The 25191-nt window shown below is 44.9% G+C and overlaps 1 protein-coding gene across 2 annotated transcripts in view; it reads left to right on the forward strand.

Annotated features, from left to right (window-relative positions):
• The first annotated feature begins 11284 nt into the window (after positions 1–11284).
• The window catches only part of adcy8 (adenylate cyclase 8 (brain)), a 246172-nt gene continuing 232265 nt past the window's right edge, over positions 11285–25191 (forward strand). Inside the window, exon 1 of one of the 2 annotated variants that reach the window (XM_041841461.2) lies at positions 11285–13397. In XM_041841461.2, the coding sequence (XP_041697395.1) occupies positions 12528–13397 (870 nt within the window). In that variant the 5' untranslated portion in view covers positions 11285–12527. The remainder of the gene's footprint in view (positions 13398–25191) is intronic. The other variant, XM_041841460.2, reaches the window with a different exon arrangement.

Genomic DNA, 25191 nt, shown 5'->3' on the forward strand with positions numbered 1-25191 from the left:
GTGCTCTGTGGGAAGTTCAAAGTTTGGGATAATTTTTTATAACCCAACCCTGATCTGTACTTCTCCACAACTTTGTTCCTGACCTGTTTGGAGAGCTCCTTGGTCTTCATGGTGCCACTTGCTTGGTGGTACCCCTTGCTTAGTGGTGTTTAAGACTCTAGGGCCTTTCAGAACAGGTGTGTATATATACTGAGATCATGTGACAGATCATGTGACACGTAGATTGCACACAGGTGGACTTTATTTAACTAATTATGTGACTTCTGAAGGTAATTGGTTGCACCAGATCTTATTTAGGGGCTTCATAGCAAAGGGGATGAATACATATGCACGCACTACTTTTCCGTTATAAATTTTTTAGAATTTTTTGAAACAGGTACATTTTTCATTTCACTTCACTGATTTTGACTATTTAGTGTATGTCCATTACATGCAATCAAAATAATAATTGATTTAAATTACAGGTTGTAATGCAACAAAATAGGAAAAACGCCAAGGGGGATGAATACTTTTGCAATGCATTGTATTTCTCAACTTTCCTTATATTAAGCACATTGCTTCGCTTTACAACCAGAGTAGCCTACCTTGCTGGCATGAAAATCTACTACGGGAAAAGTGTCCTCCATTTGCTCTTCAAGTGCACATGGTTGATGTCTTTCTTCCCCCCGACAGGGGCATGATAATGGCCCATTCTGTATCAAAACTAATTTCACACATACATTACCAGTCAAAAGTCTGGACACACCTACTCATTGAAGGGTTTTTAGGAATGTTTTATATTTTTTACATTGTAGAATAATAGTGAAGACAACAAAACTATGAAATAACACATATGGATTCATGTAGTAACCAAAAAAGTGTTAAACAAATCAAAATATATTTGAGATTTGAGATTCTTCAAATAGCCACCCTTTGCATTGACGACAGCTTTGCACACTCTTGGCATTCTCTCAACCAGCTTCATGAGGTAGTCACCTGGAATGCATTTCAATTAACAGGTGTGCCTTGTTAAAAGTTAATTTGTGGAATTTATTTCCTTCTTAATGCGTTTGAGCCAATCAGTTGTGTTGTGACAAGGTAGGGGGGGTTATAGAGAAGATAGCCCTATTTGGTAAAAGACCAAGTCCATATTATGGTAAGAACAGCTCAAATAAGCAAAGAGAAACAAAATACAATCTTTACTTTAAGACATGAAGGTCAGTTAATCCGGAAAATTTCAAGAACTTTTAAATTTTCTTCAAGTGCAGTCGCAAAAACCATCAATCGCCATGATGACACTGGCTCTCATGAGGACCGCCACAGGAATGGAAGACCCAGAGTTACCTCTGCTGCAGAGGATAAGTTCATTAGAGTTACCAGCAGTGTGGGTGAACAGATGATCTCCGCATGTGTAGTTCCCACCGTAAAGCATGGAGGAGGTGGTGTTTTGCTGGTGACACTGTCTGTGATCTATTTAGAATTCAAGGCACACTTGGCTTGGCTAGCATGGCTACCACAGTATTCTGCAGCGATACACCATCCCATCTGGTTTGGGCTTAGTGGGACTATCATTTGATTTTCAACAGGACAATGACCCAACACACCTCCAGGCTGTGTAAGGGCTATTTTACCAAGAAGGAGAGTGATGGAGTGCTGCATCAGATGACCTGGCCTCCACAATCTCCCGACCTCAACCCAATTGAGATGATTTACGATGAGTCGGACCGCAGAGTGAAAGAAAAGCAGCCAACAAGTGCTCAGCATATGTGGGAACTCCTTCAAGACTATTGGAAAAGCATTCCAGGTGAAGCTGGTTGAGAGAATGCCAAGAGTGTGCAATGCTGTCATCAAAGCAAAGGGTGGCTATTTGAAGAATCTCAAATATAAAATATATTTTGATTTGTTTAACACCTTTTTGTTTACTACATGATTCTATATGTGTTATATCATAGTGTTGATGTCTTTACTATTATTCTACAATGTAGAAAATAGTAAAAATAAAGAAAACCCCTTGAATGAGTAGGTGTGTCCAAACTTTTGACTGGTACTGTATATTATTTATATATGTAAAGACAAGATTCAATTACATTTACATTTTAGTCATTTAGCAGACGCTTTTATCCAGAGTGCATACATTATTTTTATTTTTATTTTTTTCATACCGTGGGAATCGAACCCACAACCCTGGCGTTGCAAACGCCATGCTCTACCAACTGAGCTACATCCCTGCCGGCCATTCCCTCCCCTACCCTGGACGACGCTGGGCCAATTGTGTGCAGCCCCATGGGTCTCCCGGTCGCGGCCGGCTACGACAGAGAGAATAGTCTGACGGGTGAGAATATTATCAGTTGTGAATGATGTCCAGGGTATGCAGTCTAAGGCAAGAAACAGCCATGCATTTTTTTGCTACTTTTTCAAATTATGGTCGCATGCATCTTGTAGCCTAGCCCATAGGCCTATAGGTTTTCATCAGGTATGTTTCACAACTAAAGTGGCCAAATAACACTAAGCGTAGCCTAGGACCCTTGAAACAATGTTGGAGAGCACATAGCCTACAGAGCCTAGTGAAACATGTTGTTATAAGCCAAGTCATTGCGCAATCGCATGTGAAAACAGAGTTTTGACTGGCCACTATTTAAATGAGGATCCCAGACGTAACTGCACATAACCTCCATTCTCTATTTGAGTGCAGGCTACTGATAACATTATTTTTGTTTGTGGGCCATTCAATAAAAAACCAAAAAAAACATAGCCTACACCTGCATTACTAGCTGTTTGGGGTTTTAGGCTGGGTTTCTGTACAGCACTTCGAGATATTAGCTGATGTAAGAAGGGCTATATAAAATAAAATTGATTGATTGATTGATTGATATTAGTAGGCTATATGTAAAGATTAAATGAAGAATAATCTGATGGGTTAGAATATCATCAAGTGCTTGTCAAATTGTGAATGAGACTGATGAAGTGTGTGAAGCCTGTGCAAGAAACAGAGCAGAGCGCTTCCCTTTCATGCAACTTTTTTCAAATAATCATTAGAGTCGCATCATGCAGCCTTAGAATGTATTAGAAATCAAAACATATAGCCTAAGCTTGGTATCACAACTAAAGCTGCATAAATAACTCAAAATTAGGCATATAGGAGGACCTGTTTCAAATGATCACTTTGTTAACCGCTCAACACAGAACAGCCGGAAATCGTAAGGGAAAGATTTCCTTTCTATTTTATTATTATTATGTTCAATTGTATTCTTCTAACCATAAAATCATCTAAAATAATGCCATGGGAATTATAAGAAAATCTTGTCTGTTAAATTAACTAGTGTAGCCCACAGCCATATGGCATAGCCAGATCAGGGCCTAACATTCTTCTGAAATAGGCTACATTTCTGGGGTGAATGGCCCTAGCCCTCACCCTCCGATCCAACAGGTCCCAGACGTGCTCAATGGGATTGAGATCCGGGCTCTTCGCTGGCCATGGCAGAACACTGACATTCCTGTCTTGCAGGAAATCACGCACAGAATGAGCATTGTCATGCTGGAGGGTCATGTCAGGATGAGCCTGCAGGAAGGGTACCACATGAGGGAGGAGGATGTCTTCCCTGTACCGCACAGCATTGATATTGCCTGCAATGACAACAAGCTCAGTCCGATGATGCTGTGACACACCGCCTCAGACCATGACAGACCCTCCACCTCCAAATCGATCCCGCTCCAGAGTGCAGGCCTCGGTGTAACGCTCATTCCTTTGACGATGAATGCAAATCTGACCATCACACCTGGTGAGACAAAACCGCGACTCGTCAGTGAAGAGCACTTTTTACCAGTTCTGTCTGGCCCAGCAACGGTGGGTTGGTGCCCATAGGCGACATTGTTGCCTGATGGCGCCGGAGAAGATGGCTGCCGTTTTACAGCCCTCTAACCAATTGTACTATTATGTGTGTTTTTTCGCGTTACTTGTAATTTATTCTGTACATAATGTTTCTGCCATCGTCTCTTATAACCAAAAAGAGCTTCTGGATATCAGGACAGCGATTACTCACCTCTTATTGGACAAATATTTTTTCTTCAACGAGTCGGACGTGAAGGATATTCTACAGACACCCGACAAGGCCCAAATCCCCGTCATTCGCATGAGAAAGAGACAGAGATATCGTGGACGTAGGTCGGGGTGCCTTGTAAGGATCCGACGGCGAGCAAGTAAAATGCCTCTTCCATCAAACCTATTAGCCAATGTTCAATCATTTGAAAATAAATTAGATTACCTAATATTATGGTTATCCTACCAACGGGACATTAAAAACTGTAATATCTTATGTTTCACAGAGTCGTGGCTGAACGACGACATGGACAACATACAGCTGACGGGATATACGCTACATCAGCAGGATAGAACGGCTGACGCCGGTAAGACAAGGGGTGGCGGTCTGTGTATATTTGTAAACAACAGCTGGTGCACAAAATCAAATACTAAGGAAGTCTCAAGGTTTTGCTCGCCTGAGGTAGAGTATCTTATGATAAGCTGTAGACCACACTATTTACCAAGAGAGTTTTCATCTATATTTTTCATAGCTGTCTATTTACCACCACAAACCAATGCTGGCATTAAGATTGCACTCAGTGAGCTGTATAAGGCCATAACTAAACAGGAAAAAGCTCATCCAAAAAAAGCGCTCCTAGTAGCCGGGGACTTTAATGCAGGGAAACATAAATCCGTTCTACCTAATTTCTATCAGCATGTTAAATGTGCAACCAGAGGAAAAAAAACCTCTAGACCACCTTTACTCCACACACAAAGACGCATACAAACCTCTCCCTCGCCCTCCATTTGGCAAATATGACCATAACTCTATCCTCCTGATTCCTGCTTATAAGCAAAAACTAATGCAGGAAGCACCAGTGACTCAGTTAATAAAAAAGTGGTCAGATGACGCAGATGCTAAGCTACAGGACTGTTTTGCTAGCACAGACTGGAATATGTTCCGGGATTCTTCAAATAGCATTGAGGAGTACGCCACATCAGTCACTGGCGTCATCAATAAGTGCATCGATGACGTCGTCCCCACAGTGACCATACGTACATACCCCAACCAGAAGCCATCGATTACAGGCAACATCCGCACTGAGCTAGAGGGTAGAGCTGCCGCTTTCAAGGAGTGGGACTCTAAAACGGACGCTTATAAGAAATCCCGCTATGCCCTCCGATGAACCATCAAACAGGCAAAGAGTCAATACAGGACTAAGATTAAATCGTACTACACCGGTTCTGATGCTCGTCGGATGTGGCAGGGCTTGAAAACTATTACAGACTACAAAGGCAAGAACAGCCGCGTGCTGCCCAGTGACACAAGCCTACCAGACGAGCTAAACCACTTCTATGCTCGCTTCGAGACAAGCAACACTGAGGCATGCATGAGAGCACCAGCTGTTCCGGATGACTATGTGATCACGCTCTCCGTATCCGATGTGAGTAAGACTTTTAAGCAGGTCAACATTCACAAGGCCACAGGGCCTGACGGATTACCAGGACGTGTACTCCGAGCATGTGCTGACCAACTGGCAAGTGTCTTCACTGACATTTTCAACATGTCCCTGACTGAGTCTGTAATACCAACATGTTTCAAGCAGACTACCATAGTCCCTGTGGCCAAGGACACTAAGATAACCTGCCTAAATGACTACCGACCCGTAGCACTGACGTCTGTAGCCATGAAGTGCTTTGAAAGGCTGGTCATGGCTCACATCAACACCATTATCCCAGAAACCCTAGACCCACTCCAATTTGCATACCGCCCCAACAGATCCACAGATGATGCAATCTCTATTGCACTCCACACTGCCCTTTCCCACCTGGACAAGAGGAACACTTACGTGAGAATGCTATTCATTGACTACAGCTCAGCGTTCAACACCATAGTGCCCTCAAAGCTCATCACTAAGCTAAGGATCCTGGGACTAAACACCTCCCTCTGCAACTGGTGTTCATATCACCAACAAACTATCATGGTCCAAACACACCAAGACAGTCGTGAAGAGGGCACGACAAAACCTATTCCCCCTCAGGAGACTGAAAAGATTTGGCATGGGTCCTCAGATCCTCAAAAAGTTTTACAGCTGCACCATCGAGAGCATCCTGACTGGTTGCATCACCGCCTGGTATGGCAACTGCTCGGCTTCCGACCGCAAGTCACTACAGAGGGTAGTGCGTACAGCCCAGTACATCACTGGGGCCAAGCTTCCTGCCATCCAGGACCTCTATACAAGGCGGTGTCAGAGGAAAGCCCTCAAAATTGTCAAAGACTCCAGCCACCCTAGTCATAGACTGTTCTCTCTGCTACCGCACGACAAGCGGTACCGGAGCGCCAAGTCTAGGTCCAAAAGGCTCCTCAACAGCTTCTACCCCCAAGCCATACGACTCCTGAACAGCTAATCATGGCTTCCCGGACCCCCCCACCCCCACCCCCACCCCATCTTTTTACGCTGCTCCTACTCTGTTAATTATTTATGCATAGTCACTTTAACTCTACCCACGTACATATTACCTCAACTACCTCAACTAGCCGGTTCCCCCGCACATTGACTCTGCACCGGTACCCCCCTGTATATAGCCTCCCTACTGTTATTTTATTTGACTTCTGCTCTTTTTTTCTCAACACTTTTTTGTTGTTGTTGTTTTGTTTTACTTTTTTTATAAAAAAATTAATGCATTGTTGGTTAAGGGCTGTAAGTAAGCATTTTACGGTAATGTCTACACCTGTTGTATTCAGCGTATGTGGCAAATAACATTTGATTTGATTTGATGTCTGGTGAGGACCTGCCTTACAACAGGCCTACAAGCCCCCAGTCCAGCCTCTCTCAGCCTATTGCGGACAGTCTGAGCACTGATGGAGGGATTGTGCGTTCCTGGTGTAACTCGGGCAGTTGTTGTTGCCATCCTGTACCTGTCCCGCAGGTGTGATGTTCGGATGTACCGATCCTGTGCAGGTGTTGTTACACGTGGTCTGCCACTGCGAGGACGATCAGTTGTCCAACCTGTCTCCCTGTAGTGCTGTCTTAGGCGTCTCACAGTACGGACATTGCAATTTATTGCCCTGGCCACATCTGCAGTCCTCATGCCTCCTTGCAGCATGCATAAGGCACGCTCGCGCAGATGAGCAGGGACCCTGGGCATCTTTCTTTTGGTGTTTTTCAGAGTCAGTAGAAAGGCCTCTTTAGTGTCTTAAGTTTTTATAACTGTGACCTTAATTGCCTACCATCTGTAAGCTGTTAGTGTCTTAATGACCATTCCACTGGTGCATGTTCGTTAATTGTTTATGGTTCATTGAACAAGCATGGGAAACAGTGTTTAAACCCTTTACAATGAAGATTTTTGAAAGACAAGATCCTGAAAAAGGGACGTTTCTTTTTTTGCTTAGTTTACATACTATATACACCTTATGGACCTGTTCATGTTAATTATTGGTCAATTACCGTGAGACTGGCAGCATGATAGTGTCACGATCGTCGTAGAGAGTAGACCAATGCGCAGCGTTAGTTGCGAACATACTTAACTTTATTATCTTTAGTGATAATATAACAACAAAACAATAAACGAAACGTGCAGTCCTACAGTTAACACAGAAACAAACCAAACGGAAACAAGATCCCACAAACACTAAGGGAAACAGACTGTTTAAATATGGCTCCCAATCAGAGACAACCAGCAACAGCTGACACTCGTTGCCTCTGATTGGGAGCCACTCTGGCCAACATAGAAAATCAACAACTAGAACTCCCACACAGAACCTAAACACATAGAATCTACACAACCTGGCTCAACATATAGAGTCCCCAGAGCCAGGGTGTGACAGTACCCCCCCCCAAAGGCGTGGACTGCGACCGCGCCTCAACATAGACAAACCAGGGGAGGGCTGGGTGGGCATTCCTCCTCGGAGGCGGTTCCGGCTCCGGGCTTGACCACCACCCTCCAATAATCCCCCCGTAGCACCCCTGGTCCGGTCTGGCCCCGCTGGCTGGAGCTGGACTGGACATCGTAGGAGCGGATTGCTTCAGCTCCGGTGTGGAGCAGCTGACCGGTACCTGACCAGGCACCGGTGACCCAGGCACGGGTTGTGCCGGACTGATGACGCACACCCCTGGCTTGGTGCGTGGAGCAGGAACGGGCGGACCGACTGACGATGCGCACCCCTGGCTTGGTGCGTGGAGCAGCAACGGGCCGGACCGGGCTGACGATGCGCACCCCTGGCTTGGTGCGTGGAGCAGGAACGGGCCGGACCGGGCTGACGACTCGCACCCCTGGCTTGGTGCGAGTGGCAGGAACAGGCCGGGCCGGGCTGGCGACGCGCACCGTAGCTTTGGTGCGAGTGGCAGGAACAGGCCGGGCCGGGCTGGCGACGCGCACCGTAGGTTTGGTGCGAGTGGCAGGAACAGGCCGGACCGGGCTGGCGACGCGCACCGTAGGCTTGGTGCGAGGGGCAGGAACAGGCCGGGCCGGGCTGGCGACGCGCACCGTAGGCTTGGTGCGAGGGGCAGGAACAGGCATGGCCGGTGACGCGCACCGTAGGCTTGGTGTGAGTGGCAGGAACAGGCCGGGCTGGCGACGCGCACCGTAGGCTTGGTGCGAGTGGCAGGAACAGGCCGGGCCGGGCTGGCGACGCGCACCGTATGCTTGGTGCGAGGGGCAGGAACAGGCCGGGCCGGGCTGGCGACGCGCACCGTAGGCTTGGTGCGTGGAGCAGGAACGGGCCGTACCGGGCTGACGACTCGCACCGTAGGCTTGGTGCGAGTGGCAGGAACAGGCCGGGCCGGGCTGGCGACGCGCACCGTAGGCTTGGTGCGAGGGGAAGGAACAGGCCGGGCTGGGCTGGCGACGCGCACCGTAGGTTTGGTGCGAGTGGCAGGAACAGGCCGGACCGGGCTGGCGACGCGCACCGTAGGCTTGGTGCGAGGGGCAGGAACAGGCCGGGCCGGGCTGGCGACGCGCACCGTAGGCTTGGTGCGAGGAGCAAGAACAGGCCGGGCCGGGCTGGCGACGCGCACCGTAGGCTTGGTGCGAGGGGCAGGAACAGGCCGGGCTGGGCTGGCGACGCGCACCGTAGGTTTGGTGCGAGTGGCAGGAACAGGCCGGACCGGGCTGGCGACGCGCACCGTAGGCTTGGTGCGAGGGGCAGGAACAGGCCGGGCCGGGCTGGCGACGCGCACCGTAGGCTTGGTGCGAGGAGCAAGAACAGGCCGGGCCGGGCTGGCGACGCGCACCGTAGTCTTGGTGCGAGTGGCAGGAACAGGCCGGGCCGGGCTGGCGACACGCACCGTAGGCTTGGTGCGAGGGGCAGGAACAGGCCGGGCTGGGCTGGCGACGCGCACCGTAGGCTTGGTGCGAGGAGCAGGAACAGGCCGGGCCGGGCTGTGGAGACGGATAGGAGGCCTGGAGTGAAGAGCTTCCACAACCCGTCCTGGCTGAATGCCTACCTTCACACACTCTGTGTGAGGCATCAGCACAGGACGTACAGGGCTGTGTACCCGTACTGGCATAACAGCACGTGACACTGGCGCAGGATATCCGGGACCGAGGAGAGGCACTGGAGGCCACGAGCGCTGAGCCGGCACACTCCGTCCTGGCTGCATGCCCACCTTCGCACGACACGTGCGGGGTGCTCGCACAGGACGTACCGGACTATGTCGGACCACTCGTGGCACAGTACGCAGCTCCGCATACCCCGGAACCTGCCCAGTCTCATGCTGCCATGCCTGAGCACGGGGAGTTAGCTCTGCTCTCCATCCAGGCTCCGCCAACCTGCCTTCTGGCCCCCCAAACCCGGTGGCCTCCTCTCCTAATCTCCCAAATCGCCCTGTGGCAGCCTCCTGCTGCCCAGTCGCCCATGCCGTGTGCCCCCCCCTAAAAAATTTTTTGGGTTGCCTCTCGTCCGTCCGACGACGACACTGCTGACGCCGTTGCTCCTCTCTCGCCAGGGCCTTAACCTTAGCCCATGGCCCTTTACCCCCGAGCATGTCCTCCCAGGACCACAATTGGCCCACCTGGGCCATCGCCAACCTCTCCAGCTCCTTACCCGGCGCTTCCTCCCATGTCCAGGCTGCCTGCTCCTGGACACGCTGCTTGGTCCTGGTATGGTGGGATCTTCTGTCACGATCGTCGTAGAGAGTAGACCAATGCGCAGCGTTAGTTGCGAACATACTTAACTTTATTATCTTTAGTGATAATATAACAACAAAACAATAAACGAAACGTGCAGTCCTACGGCTAACACAGAAACAAAATATCTCCTCCATATTGCTCTAAGGAAATGTGTATGTGACTTGAAAAAATACACACCATAACACACACGCCAGCACACACACGTATGCACATGCACACACTCACAATCTTTCTCTCCTTCAAAGTGCTGTAATGAAAAACGTATGTGGCGTCACACACACACACATTCTAAGCAAATAAACAGGAGAAGTGGTAGCAAATAACGGAAGCCCATTAATTGGTCACTTTTGGCAGAATTTTATTGATGTGCCACCCGTCGCTGTGTATTCACAGCAAGTGTGACATCCTATCCTAGAGAGGTACCAAAATAGCCCCTCATTAACTGGGAGCTTCTCCTGAACACACGCACACACACACACTACACAGACCCGAACTCACTAAATTTTCATATTCCAATGTATCTATAGAGAGGAAGGTGGGACAATGAGGGAGAGATGACTCACTGTATTGCTCAACTCGCTGACGCTTTCATCCCCATATCCTGATACTGACACCCTGATAATACATTATTTCTTACACATAGCCTGCCCTATCATGAGTTAGTTGAGGCTTGTCGACTTCTAGGGAAAATTGTAGACGTGTATTAGCATTAGGCCAACTGTTATTGTTTTTTTTCCCTCTATTGATATCGTCATCATTACAGCCAGGATTAGGTTTGTGAGTGATATATCATTTCTAATTTCGCATCTATTTAATAACATCTGTCCTCATAGGTATTGACTATAATATAAAATATTAGAATACAGTAATATAAAGTAGAATACATATTATCAATAAATCCTCTTCTAATTGTTTTTAGGGGACTCATCACACCTAGGCTCGCCTAATCCTATGCCACATGGGAAGAGTAGAACTGATTCTTATTTTTACTCGTCCGAACCACGTTGTTTTTTCCCCTACAGTCTGCTCCTCAATTCTTGCCTTCAACCTTTCCGCTTCGCTCCGCTTCCCTCCGCACCGCTTGCTTTGCAGTCAGTGCCTTATTTCTGTTGCTGCAGCAGTCAGATGAGAGACAAAAGGAACGCAATGGAGAGAGCGCGATTAGGAAATGAAGAGAGCGAGAGAGAGGGGGAGAGAGAGGGGATGGTCTGACGTCAGCTAGACCCATATGACTTGCTTCGCCCTACCTCCACTGACCAGCAGCTCTGCGTTCTGCACACTCAGCCTCAGTACCAAATCAACCACAGGAGGAAAGACTGGGCGACAGTCTTCTTTTGAGAGAAATAGGAGAGACAACGTTGAGCGCGCCAAAGCCTACCCCATCCTATTTTGGAAACCGTCAGATTTCTGCTGGGTAAAACCCGATTTCGTTGGTGTTTTTCATCTAAATTGATCGGAGGAATTATATTCAAATGGAAAGACGCAGACTGCAGCTGTTGCTGTAGGCAGTCTGTGCCCTGCGCGAGGGAGTTGCGTCTTCGTCTGCCTCTCCGGCCATCCGACGCTTCTTTCACCAGGTGTTGCGTTCATACACCAACCCCGACATGAGGATGGGGGAGGGGCGCGTTGCGCGTAGTGTCTAGAGCTCTCGACGTTGATCTATTCTCCTCAGAGCTCCTCAATATGATGTCCAAATCATTCAGGCGAGGCGTCCGGTTATGTTGAAGATTCCGGAAAATCCTGGACAATATTCATTCCACTCTTCAGTTGACTGGACACGCGGGACCATTACCTTAATATAAGGAAAAACAAAATATGCTTCAAGATTTCGGTTTCATTCCATGGCACACTCATTCCAAAACGAATGGAAAATCCAGCAGCAGGAGGACATGCTGCGTTAGCGACGCCTGAGGCAAGCACACTTGAAAACCTGTCAACAATATTACAGCTTTATCTATATCTGTGTCCTCTCATATGCAAACATGACTGCACAGGTGTGTTAAATTAGCTTTCTTTTTGGACGTGAATACTGTTCATTTTGCAGACGTTCATTTTCATTATGCACTGACAACGGCGCACTGTTATAATGGTGCGGACCGTTGGCACATGGTGGCAGGCACTGTGGTTTTTGACACCTTGCCTAATTAATTATGCATGTGCGGTTGAGCGGCATTGACAGTGATGGAAATTATATTTATTCAATAGACCAATTCTTGCATTTTTACGTGACTGCTGGGTGCATGACAATGACCGACAAGTGCACTTTTTCAATTCAGCTCGACACACCCCAAGGAAACCATGCCAGCTCGATTCGATGTGCACAAGACATCTCCCCAGATTCGCTGAGCTTGGCTAACATCTAGAAAACAGGGGTAAATCACCAACCACGTTGAAAACAATGGAATTGTCGGAAGTTCGATGTTCCAGTGCAAGCGAAGAACTCTACACCATCAACAGGACGCCAACCAGCAACAGCAGCACACGACCCAAACGGTTGTTGTGGCAGAACGCGGTTCGACACATCACGGAGCAGAGGTTCATCCACGAGCAGAGCGAAGCAAAAGGCATCACCCCAGACGAGCACTACGACCAAAGCCTACGGAAACAGTCTGCGGGTAGGACCTCGGTAGGCGACAGACACAACAATGGGGGAACCAAAGTCTTCCCCGAGCGCGCGAGCAGTGACCTAGGATTTCTCCAAATCGATTGCGCTCCGAGCAACTCAGACTTTTTCTTGAACTGGGGCTACACATACAGAGGCGTAATATTCCCCACTCTACGCAATTCTTTCAAATCTCGGGACCTCGAGCGTCTGTACCAACGCTATTTTTTGGGCCAGAGGCGCAAATCGGTGGTGGTGATGAACATTTTGGATGTGGTGACCAAACTAACCCTGTTGGTTTTACATTTAACTCTTGCGTCTTCGCCAATGGATCCCATCAAAGGAATGCTCTTGGGCTTTTTCACTGGCATCGAAGTGGTCATTTGTGCCTTAGTGGTAGTCCGAAAAGACACGACCTCTCACAGCTATCTGCAATACAGCGGCGTGGTGACGTGGGTGGTCATGGCCACGCAGATTCTGGCGGCTGGATTGGGCTACGGACTCTTGGGCGACGGAGTCGGATACGTGCTTTTCACCCTCTTTGCCACTTACAGTATGCTTCCCTTGCCTCTCACTTGGGCTATTCTGGCTGGTTTGGCCACCTCAACACTCCACATTGTTGTGCAGCTATTCATCTCCCCAAACGCACAGCTCTCCACAAATCAGGTATGTGAAATAGGAATAAGGCTACACCCCCTGCTTCCCTCCCTCCCTACACTTTTTTTTATATTGATATATATTTTTAATAAAATGAAAATGTGTGTTTTGTAAGTCAAGCATAATGTGTCCACATCACATGTAGGTTAGGCGTTATCACCCTATTTTAACAGGTGTCTTTCACATATCATAGTCCACTGAGTATTATGAGCATTCTAGAGTAGGCCTAGTTTAATATTATTTCGACAGTAGGGAACTAGGGGGTAACTAGCCACCATATGAACAATATCTAATTGCTGACACAAAAAAGCAACCTTTGGCAAAAAAAAATGGTATGTGGATGAAGGTCATGCTTAGGTGAATAAACTATAAAGGGAAATAAATAAATACGTAAAAGCTAAGTCTAGTTGTCTTATTTTAATTATTTTAATAAAATATGGGGGGAAATGGTGTTACACGTCACCATTAATATCCGCACTATGAGGAGATTTGATGTAAAGTCCCTATTTTTAACTCACCTGCACATACATTTTCTTTGTTCTGTCTTTGTTGTTGCTTTTCCATACATTCCATTATGTACAATTGCACTAAATATGATTTGAATAATGCAAGATTTTAAATCCCAGTAGTCTTTAAAATTACATTCAGGAGCAAAAGGTTTTCAATAGTTGTTTTTAATTCATAAAAATAATAATTTATTGGAATATAATATTGGAATGGAATATAAATAATAACATTAAATAACATTGGAATATAACATTTAATAACAATAACTTAACTAATTAACACAGTGTAACATTGATGTGGCAACTCTCTTATGCTCTGCTATTGCACAATTTTAATTTGTACCTGTAGGTCACAAATAAAGCTATCTCCAGTAAAATTGGAGCACAACTCATGAGCCCAGCTCCTGCACTGCTTACATCTAATACAGTCCCCACCTGTGACTGAAAACAGGGGGATAGATGCCAATTGTAAGCTGTCTCTTAAAAACGTAGATAGCTATATAGCTATATGACATAAAATGCTGTGTAAAATAGCTAAAAGGCTTTAAAGTTGCATTAACTGTAAAGCTATCAGACACTAGTGGAAACATTTACAATTGAAATGTAAGTTACGTTATCTTTTTTTATGTATTTTACCACAGATGATCTGGTAGTAAGGTTGCAAGCAGCTTATGCTAACTAGCTAGCTGGCAAGCATTTACTGCTAGTTAGCAAGTTAGCATAAACTAGCGCTAACTGGATAGTCATTGTCTAAATGACAGGTAGAAACACATTCATAACCATAAAGGGGTAACTATATCAACAATTCAAAAAATTAGATCAACTTACCACAAAATCGTTTTGTTGAAATATCTCAAAATGTTGTGATGACACAGAGGAAATATTTTGTTCAGCAAGAAAAGTGACAGCCAGGGAAAGTGTTGGGGAAATAATTTGGTGACATCTTGTGGTCTTTATGTGAATTACAGGGGGGCCACAATTTAGCTACTCTTCCTGGGGTCCAACCACAATTTACATACAATTAAACAATACATAACACAACACCTTATTACACACTACTCTACCATAACATATTTACAATACAAAATCAATAATACAACAAAATAACAATATTAAAATATGTGTGTGTAGAGTGCGTGTGTTAGCATGTGTTTGTGAATGCTGTGTGTGTGTGTGTGTGTCTCTTCACAGTCTGCGCTGTTCCATAAAGTGTAGTTTTATCTGTTTTTTAAATCTGATTTTACTGCTTGACTGAGTTACATGATGTGGAATAGAGTTCCATGTAGTCATGGCTCTATGTAGTACTGTGTGTTTCCCGTAGTCTGTTCTGGACTTGAGGACTGTGAAGAGACCTCTGGTGGCATGTCTCGTGGGGTATGCATGGGTGTCCGAGCTGTGTGACAGCATTCCAAACAGACAGCTCGGGACATTCAGCTTGTCTACACCTCTTAAAAAAACAAGCAGTGATGAAGTCAATCTCTCTTCCACTCTAAGCCAGGAGAGAGTAACATGCATGTCATTAATGTTAGCTCTCCATGTACTTTTAAGTGCCAGCCATGCTGCCCTGTTCTGAGCCAACTGCAATTTTCCCAAGTCCCTCCTTGTGGCACCTGATCACACTACTGAACAGTAGTCTAGGTGTGACAAAACTAGGGCCTGTAGGACCCTGTCTTGTTGATAGTGTTGTTAAGAACAGAGCAGTGCTTAATTATGGACATACTTCTCCCCATCTTAGCTACTGTTGTATCATTATGCTTTGACCATGACAGTTTACAATCCAGGGTTACTACAAGCAGTTTAGTCACCTCAACTTGCTAAATTTCCACATTATTCATTACAAGATGTAGTTGAGGTTTAGGGTTTAGTGAATGATTTGACCCAAATACAATGCTTTTAGTTTTGGAAATATTTAGGACTAACTTATTCCTTGCCACCCATTCCGAAACTAACTGCAACTCTTTATTAAGTGTTGCAGTTATTTCAGTTGCTGTAGCAGCTGACGTGTATAGTGTTGAGTCATCCGCATACATAGACACACTGGCTTTACTCAAAGCCAGTGGCATGTCATTAGTAAATATGGAAAAAAGTAAGGGGCCTAAACAGCTGCCCTGGGGAATTCCTGATTCTACCTGGATTAAGTTTGAGAGGCTTCCATTAAAGAACACCCTCTGTGTTCTGTTAGACAAGTAACTCTTTATCCACATTATAGCAGGGTGTGTAAAGCCATAACACATACGTTTTTCCAGCAGCAGACTAAGATCGATAATGTCAAAAGCCGCACTGAAGTCTATCAAAGCAGCCCCCACAATATTTTTATCATCAATTTCTCTCAGCCAATCATCAGTCATTTGTGTAAGTGCTGTGCTTGTTGAATGTCCTTCTCTATAAGCATGCTGAAAGTTTGTTGTCAGTTTTTTTAACTGTAAAATATCATTGTATCTGGTCAAACACAATTTTTCCCAATAGTTTACTATGGATTGGTAACAGGCTAATTGGTCGGCTATTTGAGACAGTAAAGGGGGCTTTACTATTCTTAGGTAGTGGAATGACTTTTGCTTCCCTCCAAACCTTGGGGCACATACATTCTAGTAGGCTTAAATTGAAAATGTGGCAAATAGGCATGGCAATATCGTCCGCTGTTATCCTCAGTAATGTTCCATCCAAGCTGTCAGACCCCGGTGGCTTGTCATTGTTAATAGACAAAAAATGTTTCACCTCTTCCACACTCACTTTACAGAATTCAAAATTACAATGCTTGTCTTTCATAATTTGGTCAGATATACTTGGATGTGTAGTGTCAGCAGTTGTTGCTGGCATGTGATGCCTAAGTTGGCTAATTTTGCCAATTAAATAATTATTAAAGAAGTTGGCATTATCAGTTGGTTTTGTGATGAACAAGCCTTCTGATTCAATGAATGATGGAGCTTAGTTTGCCATTTTCCCCATAATTTTATTTAAGGTGCTCCAAAGCTTTTCACTATCATTCTTTATGTCATTTATCCTTGTTTCATAGGGTTGTTTCTTCTTCTTTTATTCAGTTTAGTCATATGATTTCTCAATTTGCAATAAGTTTGCCAATCGGTTGTGCAGCTAGACTTATTTGCCTCTCATTTTGCCTCATCCCTCTCAACCATACCATTTTTCAATTCCTCATCAATATACAGGGATTTAACAGTTTTTACAGTCATTTTCTTAATGAGTGCATGCTTATTAGTAACTGGAATAAGCAATTTCATAAATGCGTCAAGTGCAGTGTCTCTCTGCTCCTCATTACACACGACGGACCAACATACAGTGGGGAGAACAAGTATTTGATACACTGCCGATTTTGCAGGTTTTCCTACAAACAAAGCATGTAGAGGTCTGTAATTTTGATCATATGTACACTTCAAAAAATCCAGAAAATCACATTGTATGATTTTAAAGTAATTAATTTGCATTTTATTGCATGACATAAGTATTTGATACATCAGAAAAGCAGAACTTAATATTTGGTACAGAAACCTTTGTTTGCAATTACAGAGATCATACGTTTCCTGTAGGTCTTGACCAGGTTTGCACACACTGCAGCAGGGATTTTGGCCCACTCCTCCATACAGACCTTCTCCAGATCCTTCAGGTTTCGGGGCTGTCGCTGGGCAATACGGACTTTCAGCTCCCTCCAAAGATTTTCTATTGGGTTCAGGTCTGGAGACTGGCTAGGCCACTCCAGGACCTTGAGATGCTTCTTACGGTGCCACTCCTTAGTTGCCCTGGCTGTGTGTTTTGGGTCGTTGTCATGCTGGAAGACCCAGCCACGACCCATCTTCAATGCTCTTACTGAGGGAAGGAGGTTGTTGGCCAAGATCTCGCGATACATGGCCCCATCCATCCTCCCCTCAATACGGTGCAGTCGTCCTGTCCCCTTTGCAGAAAAGCATGTCTCATCAGACCACATGACCTTCTCCCATTCCTCCTCTGGATTCTCAGATGGTCATTGGCAAACTTCAGATGGGCCTGGACATGCGCTGGCTTGAGCAGGGGGACCTTGCGTGCGCTGCAGGATTTTAATCCATGACGGCGTAGTGTGTAACTAATGGTTTTCTTTGAGACTGTGGTCCCAGCTCTTTTCAGGTCATTGACCAAGTCCTGCCGTGTAGTTCTGGGCTGATCCCTCACCTTCCTCATGATCATTGATGCCCCACGAGGTGAGATCTTGCATGGAGCCCCAGACCGAGGGTGATTGACCATCATCTTGAACTTCTTCCATTTTCTAACAATTGCGCCAACAGTTGTTGCCTTCTCACCAAGCTGCTTGCCTATTGTCCTGTAGCCCATCCCAGCCTTGTGCCCTGGCTGTGTCTACAATTTTATCCCTGATGTCCTTACACAGCTCTCTGGTCTTGGCCATTGTGGAGAGGTTGGAGTCTGTTTGATTGATTGTGTGGACAGGTGTCTTTTAAACAGGTAATGAGTTCAAACAGGTGCAGTTAATACAGGTAATGAGTGGAGAACAGGAGGGCTTCTTAAAGAAAAACTAACAGGTCTGTGAGAGACGGAATTCTTACTGGTTGGTAGGTGATCAAATACTTATGTCATGCAATAAAATGCAAATTAATTACTTAAAAATCATACAATGTGATTTTCTGGATTTTTGTTTTAGATTCCGTCTAGTGTACCTATGATAAAAATTACAGACCTCTACATGCTTTGTAAGCAGGAAAACCTGCAAAATCGGCAGTGTATCAAATACTTGTTCTCCCCACTGTATATTCTTTACATCAACAACATAGGAATCACTACAAAACGTCTTGTATGACCTCTTATACATTATATTAGGCCCAGCCTTTGGAACTTTGGTTTTCCTAGATATGGCTACTATATTGTGATCACTACATCCAATGGATTTGGATACTGCTTTCAAACAAATCTCTGCAGCATTAGTAAAGAATGATCAATACATGTTGATGATTTAATTCCTGTACTGTTTGTAACTACCCTGGTAGGTTGACTGATAACCTGAACCAGGTTGCAGGCACTGGTTACAGTTTGAAGCTTTCTCTTGAGTGGTCAGCCTGATGAAATATCACCCAGAAAGTATACCTCTCTATTGATATCACATACATTATCAAGCATTTCACATGTTATCTAGATACTGACTGTTAGCACTTGGTGGTCTATAGCAGCTTCCCACCATAATTGGCTTTAGGTGAGGCAGATGAACCTGTAGCCATATTACTTCAACAGTATTTAACATGAGATCCTCTCTAATCTTCACAGTAATGTGGTTCTGAATATAAACAGCAACACCTCCACCATTGGCATTTCTATATTTTCTGTAAATGTTATAACCTTGTATTGCTACCACTGTATCCCCAAAGGTGTTATCTAAGTGAGTTTCAGAAATGTCATCTGTTACTAGCAAATGATTGATTTCATGAACCTTGTTTCTTAAGCTACATATGTTAACGTGGGCTATTTTGAGCACTTTTCTTCTGAGATGCTTATTTGTTTTTATTGCTTTACTGGGAAGCTTAGCAGCAGTAGATGTGGTCATGTTCTTTATGTTAGTGCAGGGTGAGCTGCACACAGTGGCCTTCCTCCTCGGGCACACCGGCTCAGTGCTAACAGTATACATCTGGTACTTAGGCACATTATTACTGCATACAATAGCTGTAGGTTCAGCAGAGGCATTCAGGGCAGTTAGAGGGACATACATTAGGTTACTTATATTGTGTTTACCGACGCCCCTGTTGTAACGTACATTTGCTGAAGCATTTTGACAACTCTGCGTCAGAATGGTAGGGATTAGCTGAGCTGGGCTTGGGTCATTGCTAAGTCATTGTCTCAACGCAGCCTTATAATGCTGTGAAAGGATCCAGGAACCCGGATCCCATCCTCCTTATAAAACGTGTTTTGTTTCCAAAAGGTATCGAAATTGTCAACAAAGGTTACACCCATTGAGCTGCAATAATCACATAGCCAATTGTGACGAGCAAGAATCCTGCTAAAGCGTTCAATGCCACGATTCAGAGAGGGCACAGGGCCAGATATGATGGGTTTTTTGTTAGTGTCTAGCAGAGAGTCAATCAGTTCTTTAAAATCCAGTTTCAACTGTTCAGAGCTGCCCTTCATAATGTCATTAAAACCCACATAGACTACGATAGAATTGATTTCCATGTCCTGACTAAGTACATTCGGGAGCAGCTTAGTAATGTCATTTACTCGAGCTCCGGGATAGGACATTGTTTTTGCACCAGGAACGGTCACATTTCTTACCATGGAGCAGCCCAAAATCACGGCTGGCAAGAAGGACGAGGAAATTCGCCCACTCCCACGCTTCACAGGATGCAGGCCTACGACATATGGAGAAGCCCCGCTCGATCCAGAGCAGGGATGGAAGGTTGCTGACTTCGAAATCGTAGTAGTAGGCACTGCGGCCACAGACACAGGCACCCCAAGCGACGAAGGTGCAGGAAGATCAGGCTCCAGGACGATGAAACTATTCATTGTTTGTATCCGCTCCGGGCCTCTCATTGGGAGTGTAGACTGCTTTGCGGGAGGTCGCGGTCTTCAGCTTCCACGGCTCGTGACATGCGACCATCATTGATTGCCTTTCTCCTCATGCTGTGCTCCTTCGACGGCACTATCAGATGATGGAACTCCGGGCAACACCGGACAGTCGGATAACGACAAACAGCAAGGTGGAGATGCATCCAACAAGCGCGAACGCCGTCCCGCCACCGGCGTCGAAAATGTAAACATTCCACTCTGCGTTTTCCCCAGTTTTTTACGTAGGCTGGCGACCTGAATGATCAAGGAAGCCACCTCAACCCTATAATCCTCGGCAAGTAAACAATTGCCGCATTGGAACTCCGAGTGATCCGGTTTGTCCCGAATCAAGCGTAATAGATACAGCTCCTACAGCGCTGGAACCGTTCATTTAGTTCTCCAGACAAAGAGGGCTCCATTGCAAAACTCATCTGGTACAAACTTTGTTAGCTTGATGGCTAGCAGCTTAGCATCTTTGTAGAGCAGGCTTCAACCTGTCTCTTAAGCGGGATTCCGGGACAAGAAATAGCAGTCCTAGCTGTTAAAAGCTAACCGCGTCGTGGAATCCACGCAACAACAAGTTCTGTATTAGTTTTTATGAAGAGCGTTTTTGTTTTAATCTAAAATAACAAACCGAGTGTTTTCCAACATACAATGTTCAGCTGCGCACTCTGATGTAGTATTACACAATCCTGGTCTATTTCAAGCACCAAATTCTAAACGTCTGATTATCTTATGGTCTAAAATCTAAGGAAAGCCGTTTTAACATATATTCATTGAATTTTTATATCAATAGTTTTATTTTTTTATATCAATAATTGTCGAATTCTGGATATATTAGCATATATTTAGCATTATTAAGACTGAAGCCCAATCAGCTTCAAGTGCCTTGAATGTCAATTAATTATTACGTGATTTATAACGAAGTGATCACGGATTCGTGGGATCCTCGACAGCAGGAGAAGAGCCATGCATAGCAACAATTTTGGCAAAACTAAGATGGAGGAGGGTGGAGAGTTGTCAAAATAGAAGTAGAAGTACAGTGCATTTATTGCTAGCTGTGCTGTGGAGATGTAAACAACAATAGAAGGGTTGCAGTTGACGTACGACGGCTCCTGACAGCCATGTTGGAAGACCACCGCATCAAATCTTTCGACAACAACAGCTGAGTGGCTACCCCAAGCTGCATGATAACAGTGCCTGGGTTGATTCATCGCCACGGTCAATTTTTGCGCAGTATTTGGCTGCTCTAACAAGGCAGGAAAGACAACAGGATTACCCGCAATCATGAAACACCAAGGAGATAAGACTTAAGAACTGTCAGATAAGCAAATAAATGTTTTTGCCCGTCAAGACCAGCACCCAGACAGCTGTCAGTACAGGTTCTACTCCGATCGTTTCATCACTGGTAAGTCTGATCGATTTTGAGTTTAGTTTAGCTATTATGCTAACCAGGTGTTAACAACAAGACTCAGTTATCCAACATTAGCTAGCTAGATAGCTTGTAGTCTAGCTATTAGCATATGTCTCTTACACAGTTTTTTGTATTTATTTTACCCTTATTTTACCAGGTAAGTTGACTGAGAACACATTCTCATTTACAGCAACGACCTGGGGAATAGTTACAAGGGAGAGGAGGGGGGATGAATGAGCCAATTGGAAGCTAGGGATGATTAGGTGGAGGCTGCTGAGGGGAGGACGGCTCATAGTAATGGCTGGAATGGTGTCAATGGAATGGTATTAACCGCATGTTTTTATTCGGTTTTATTTCCTGCAGTGTCTATTAATTGTCCAAACGCACTACTGAATGTACTATACGTCATTCCCAAACATTCTATGAATTTATGAAAATGACCATATCTAAATGCTCGCTTGTCAGAAAAATGTAAGAAAAAGGTGTCATATTCTTCCTGGGGGTGTATATGAACAGATTTGAATATGATTTAATGTTGCTAAAATGCTGTCTGTTCCACTTTAAGCTTGCCACAACAAAGGGGTTGACTACTTATTGACTCAAGACATTTCAGCTTTGCACAAAAATAGAAACGCAACATTTAAAGCGTTGGTGCCATGTTTCATGAGCAGAAATTAAAGATCCCAGAAATGTTCCATACGCACAAAAAGCATATTTCTTTCAAATTATGTGCACATATATGTTTACATCCCTGTTAGTGAGCATTTCTCATTTGCCAAGATAATCCATCCACCTGACAGGTGTGGCATATCAAGAAGCTGATTAAATAGCATTATCATTACACAGGTGCACCTTGTGTTGGGTACAATAAAAGGCCACTCTAAAATGTGCAGTTTTGTCACACAACACAATGCCACAGATGTCTCAAGTTTTGAGGGAGCATGCAATTGTCATGCTGACTGCAAGAATGTCCACCAGAGCTGTTGCCAGAGAATTTAATGTTCATTTCTCAAACATAAGCCGCCTCCAATGTTGTTTTAGAGAATTTGTCAGTACATCCAACCGACCTCCGCAGCCCACGTGTATGGCGTCTTATGGGCGAGTGGTTTTGTGATGTCAACATTGTCAACAGAGTGCCCCATGGTGGCGGTGGGGTTATGGTATGGGCAGGCATAAGCTACGGACAACAAACACAATTGCATTTTATCGATGGCAATTTGAATGCACAGAGATACCGTGACGAGATCCTGCGGCCCATTGTGCCATTCATCTGCCGCCATCACCTCATGTTTCAGCATGATGATAATGCACGGCCCCATGTCGCAAGGATCTGTACACAATTCCTGGAAGCTGAAAATATCCATGGCCTGCATACTCACCAGACATGTCACCCATGTACGACAGCGTGTTTCAGTTCCTGCCGATATCCAGCAACTTTGCACAGCCAATGAAAAGGAGTGGGACAACATTCCACAGGCCATAATCAACAGCCTGATCAACTCTATGCGAAGGAGATGTGTTGCGCTGCATGAGGCAAATGGTGGTCACACCAGATACTGACTGGTTTTCTGATCCACGCCCCAACCTTTTTTAAAGGTATCTGTGACCAACAGATGCATATCTGTATTCCCAGTCATGTGGAATCCATAGATTAGGGCCTAATTAATTATTTCAATTGACTGATTTCCTTATATGAACGGTAACTCAGTAAAGTCTTTGAAGTTGTTGCATGTTGCGTTTATATTTTTGCTTTCAATATGGTAGATTTTGCATTCATTGTCTCCGTATCAAGTTTACAAACTATCATTTCAAAGTTAAATATATTCAAATTCTCAGAATTCAGAATTAGATTCAATACCAGAGACAACATCCTGGTACTTTGCCAGCCAGGAAAGGTAGAGGAGAACAGATGGAATCAAATGCTCTCTGTGGTAAACAGAAGCTTCTAGCAGTTTCTGTGGCATGTTGAATGTATTGTCTTCCTATGAATTTGGCTCTAGCGTTTGAACCGTTTTGACTATATATTATAATGACCCCATTCCTGAAAGCTAAGACTCTCTTTGAACATGGCCATGCCTTCCATTCCCCTCTGTGGTGATCATAGGCCGCGCAGGACATGCTAGAAGGAAGCGTCTCAAATAACATAATTTGGCCTCCATTAGTTAGTTGTTAAATAGCCCTGTCATAGCCATTGTAAGGATAGCCTTTCCACTCCCTATTTCATCTTGCTCTTGTGACGGACATGTCACAAGACTGTGGTATCCCATTTAGCTAAACCCCATGGGGAGGAGCTCAGGAAGCTAACACAAGTCTTCATGTCTCCAGCAAGTTTACTCATCAAAAGAGTGTGGTTCATTAAACCACCTCGGTCACATTTCAACCCCTTTGACTTCATACTCAGAGATCACAACACCAAATATAGCTGACTGGTTTTGAAATCAGGCAAAAGGATCTGTGCACCCCATTTAATGAGAGTGCAACAGAGGTGGTTTAGTGATCCATGCATGTGATGAGCAACCATGCCTGAGACCTGAAGACATGTTAGTTTGACTGATTGGGTTCTAACCCAGGTCTCCGGTGTGCCAGACAATGCAACTTTTCCGGTGTCAGACAACTCAATTATCACGTGAGCGTGGTCACCAAACCACCTATGTAACACTTCACCCCCCTTTGACCTCCTCGTTGAAGTGACCCATCCAAGTCACAGGACCAATGCCTACGCTTTAGCTCAGCAGGCTTACAGTCTTAACCAGTCAGTCACATTACCCTTATAATGACTACCCTTAAAAAGTTTGCTAAGTTGAGACAGTTTTTTGGTCCTAACATAGCTACTATTGAACATAAATAGCTTCTTACACAGCAAACTTGACCGACTAGAGAGTAAAAGTTATGTTTTTTGTTAATGCTAGCCAACACATGAAGAGTTGAGGCTCTTTGGTAGCTAGCTATCTACGCTAATGCTCAATCTTGGTGACAAAACACGCGCATAGGGAAGTTAAAGTTATCGTAGCTATATACAGTGGGGAAAAAAAGTATTTAGTCAGCCACCAATTATGCAAGTTCTCCCACTTAAAAAGGTGAGAGAGGCCTGTAATTTTCATCATAGGTACACGTCAACTATGACAGACAAATTGAGATTTTTTTTTCAAGAAAATCACATTCTAGGATTTTTTATGAATTTATTTGCAAATTATGGTGGAAAATAAGTATTTGGTCACCTACAAACAAGGAAGATTTCTGGCTCTCACAGACCTGTAACTTCTTCTTTAAGAGGCTCCTCTGTCCTCCACTCGTTACCTGTATTAATGGCACCTGTTTGAACTTGTTATCAGTATAAAAGACACCTGTCCAC

The sequence above is a fragment of the Coregonus clupeaformis genome, unplaced genomic scaffold (genome assembly GCF_020615455.1).
Source record: "Coregonus clupeaformis isolate EN_2021a unplaced genomic scaffold, ASM2061545v1 scaf0021, whole genome shotgun sequence".
Lineage (NCBI taxonomy): Eukaryota > Metazoa > Chordata > Actinopteri > Salmoniformes > Salmonidae > Coregonus > Coregonus clupeaformis.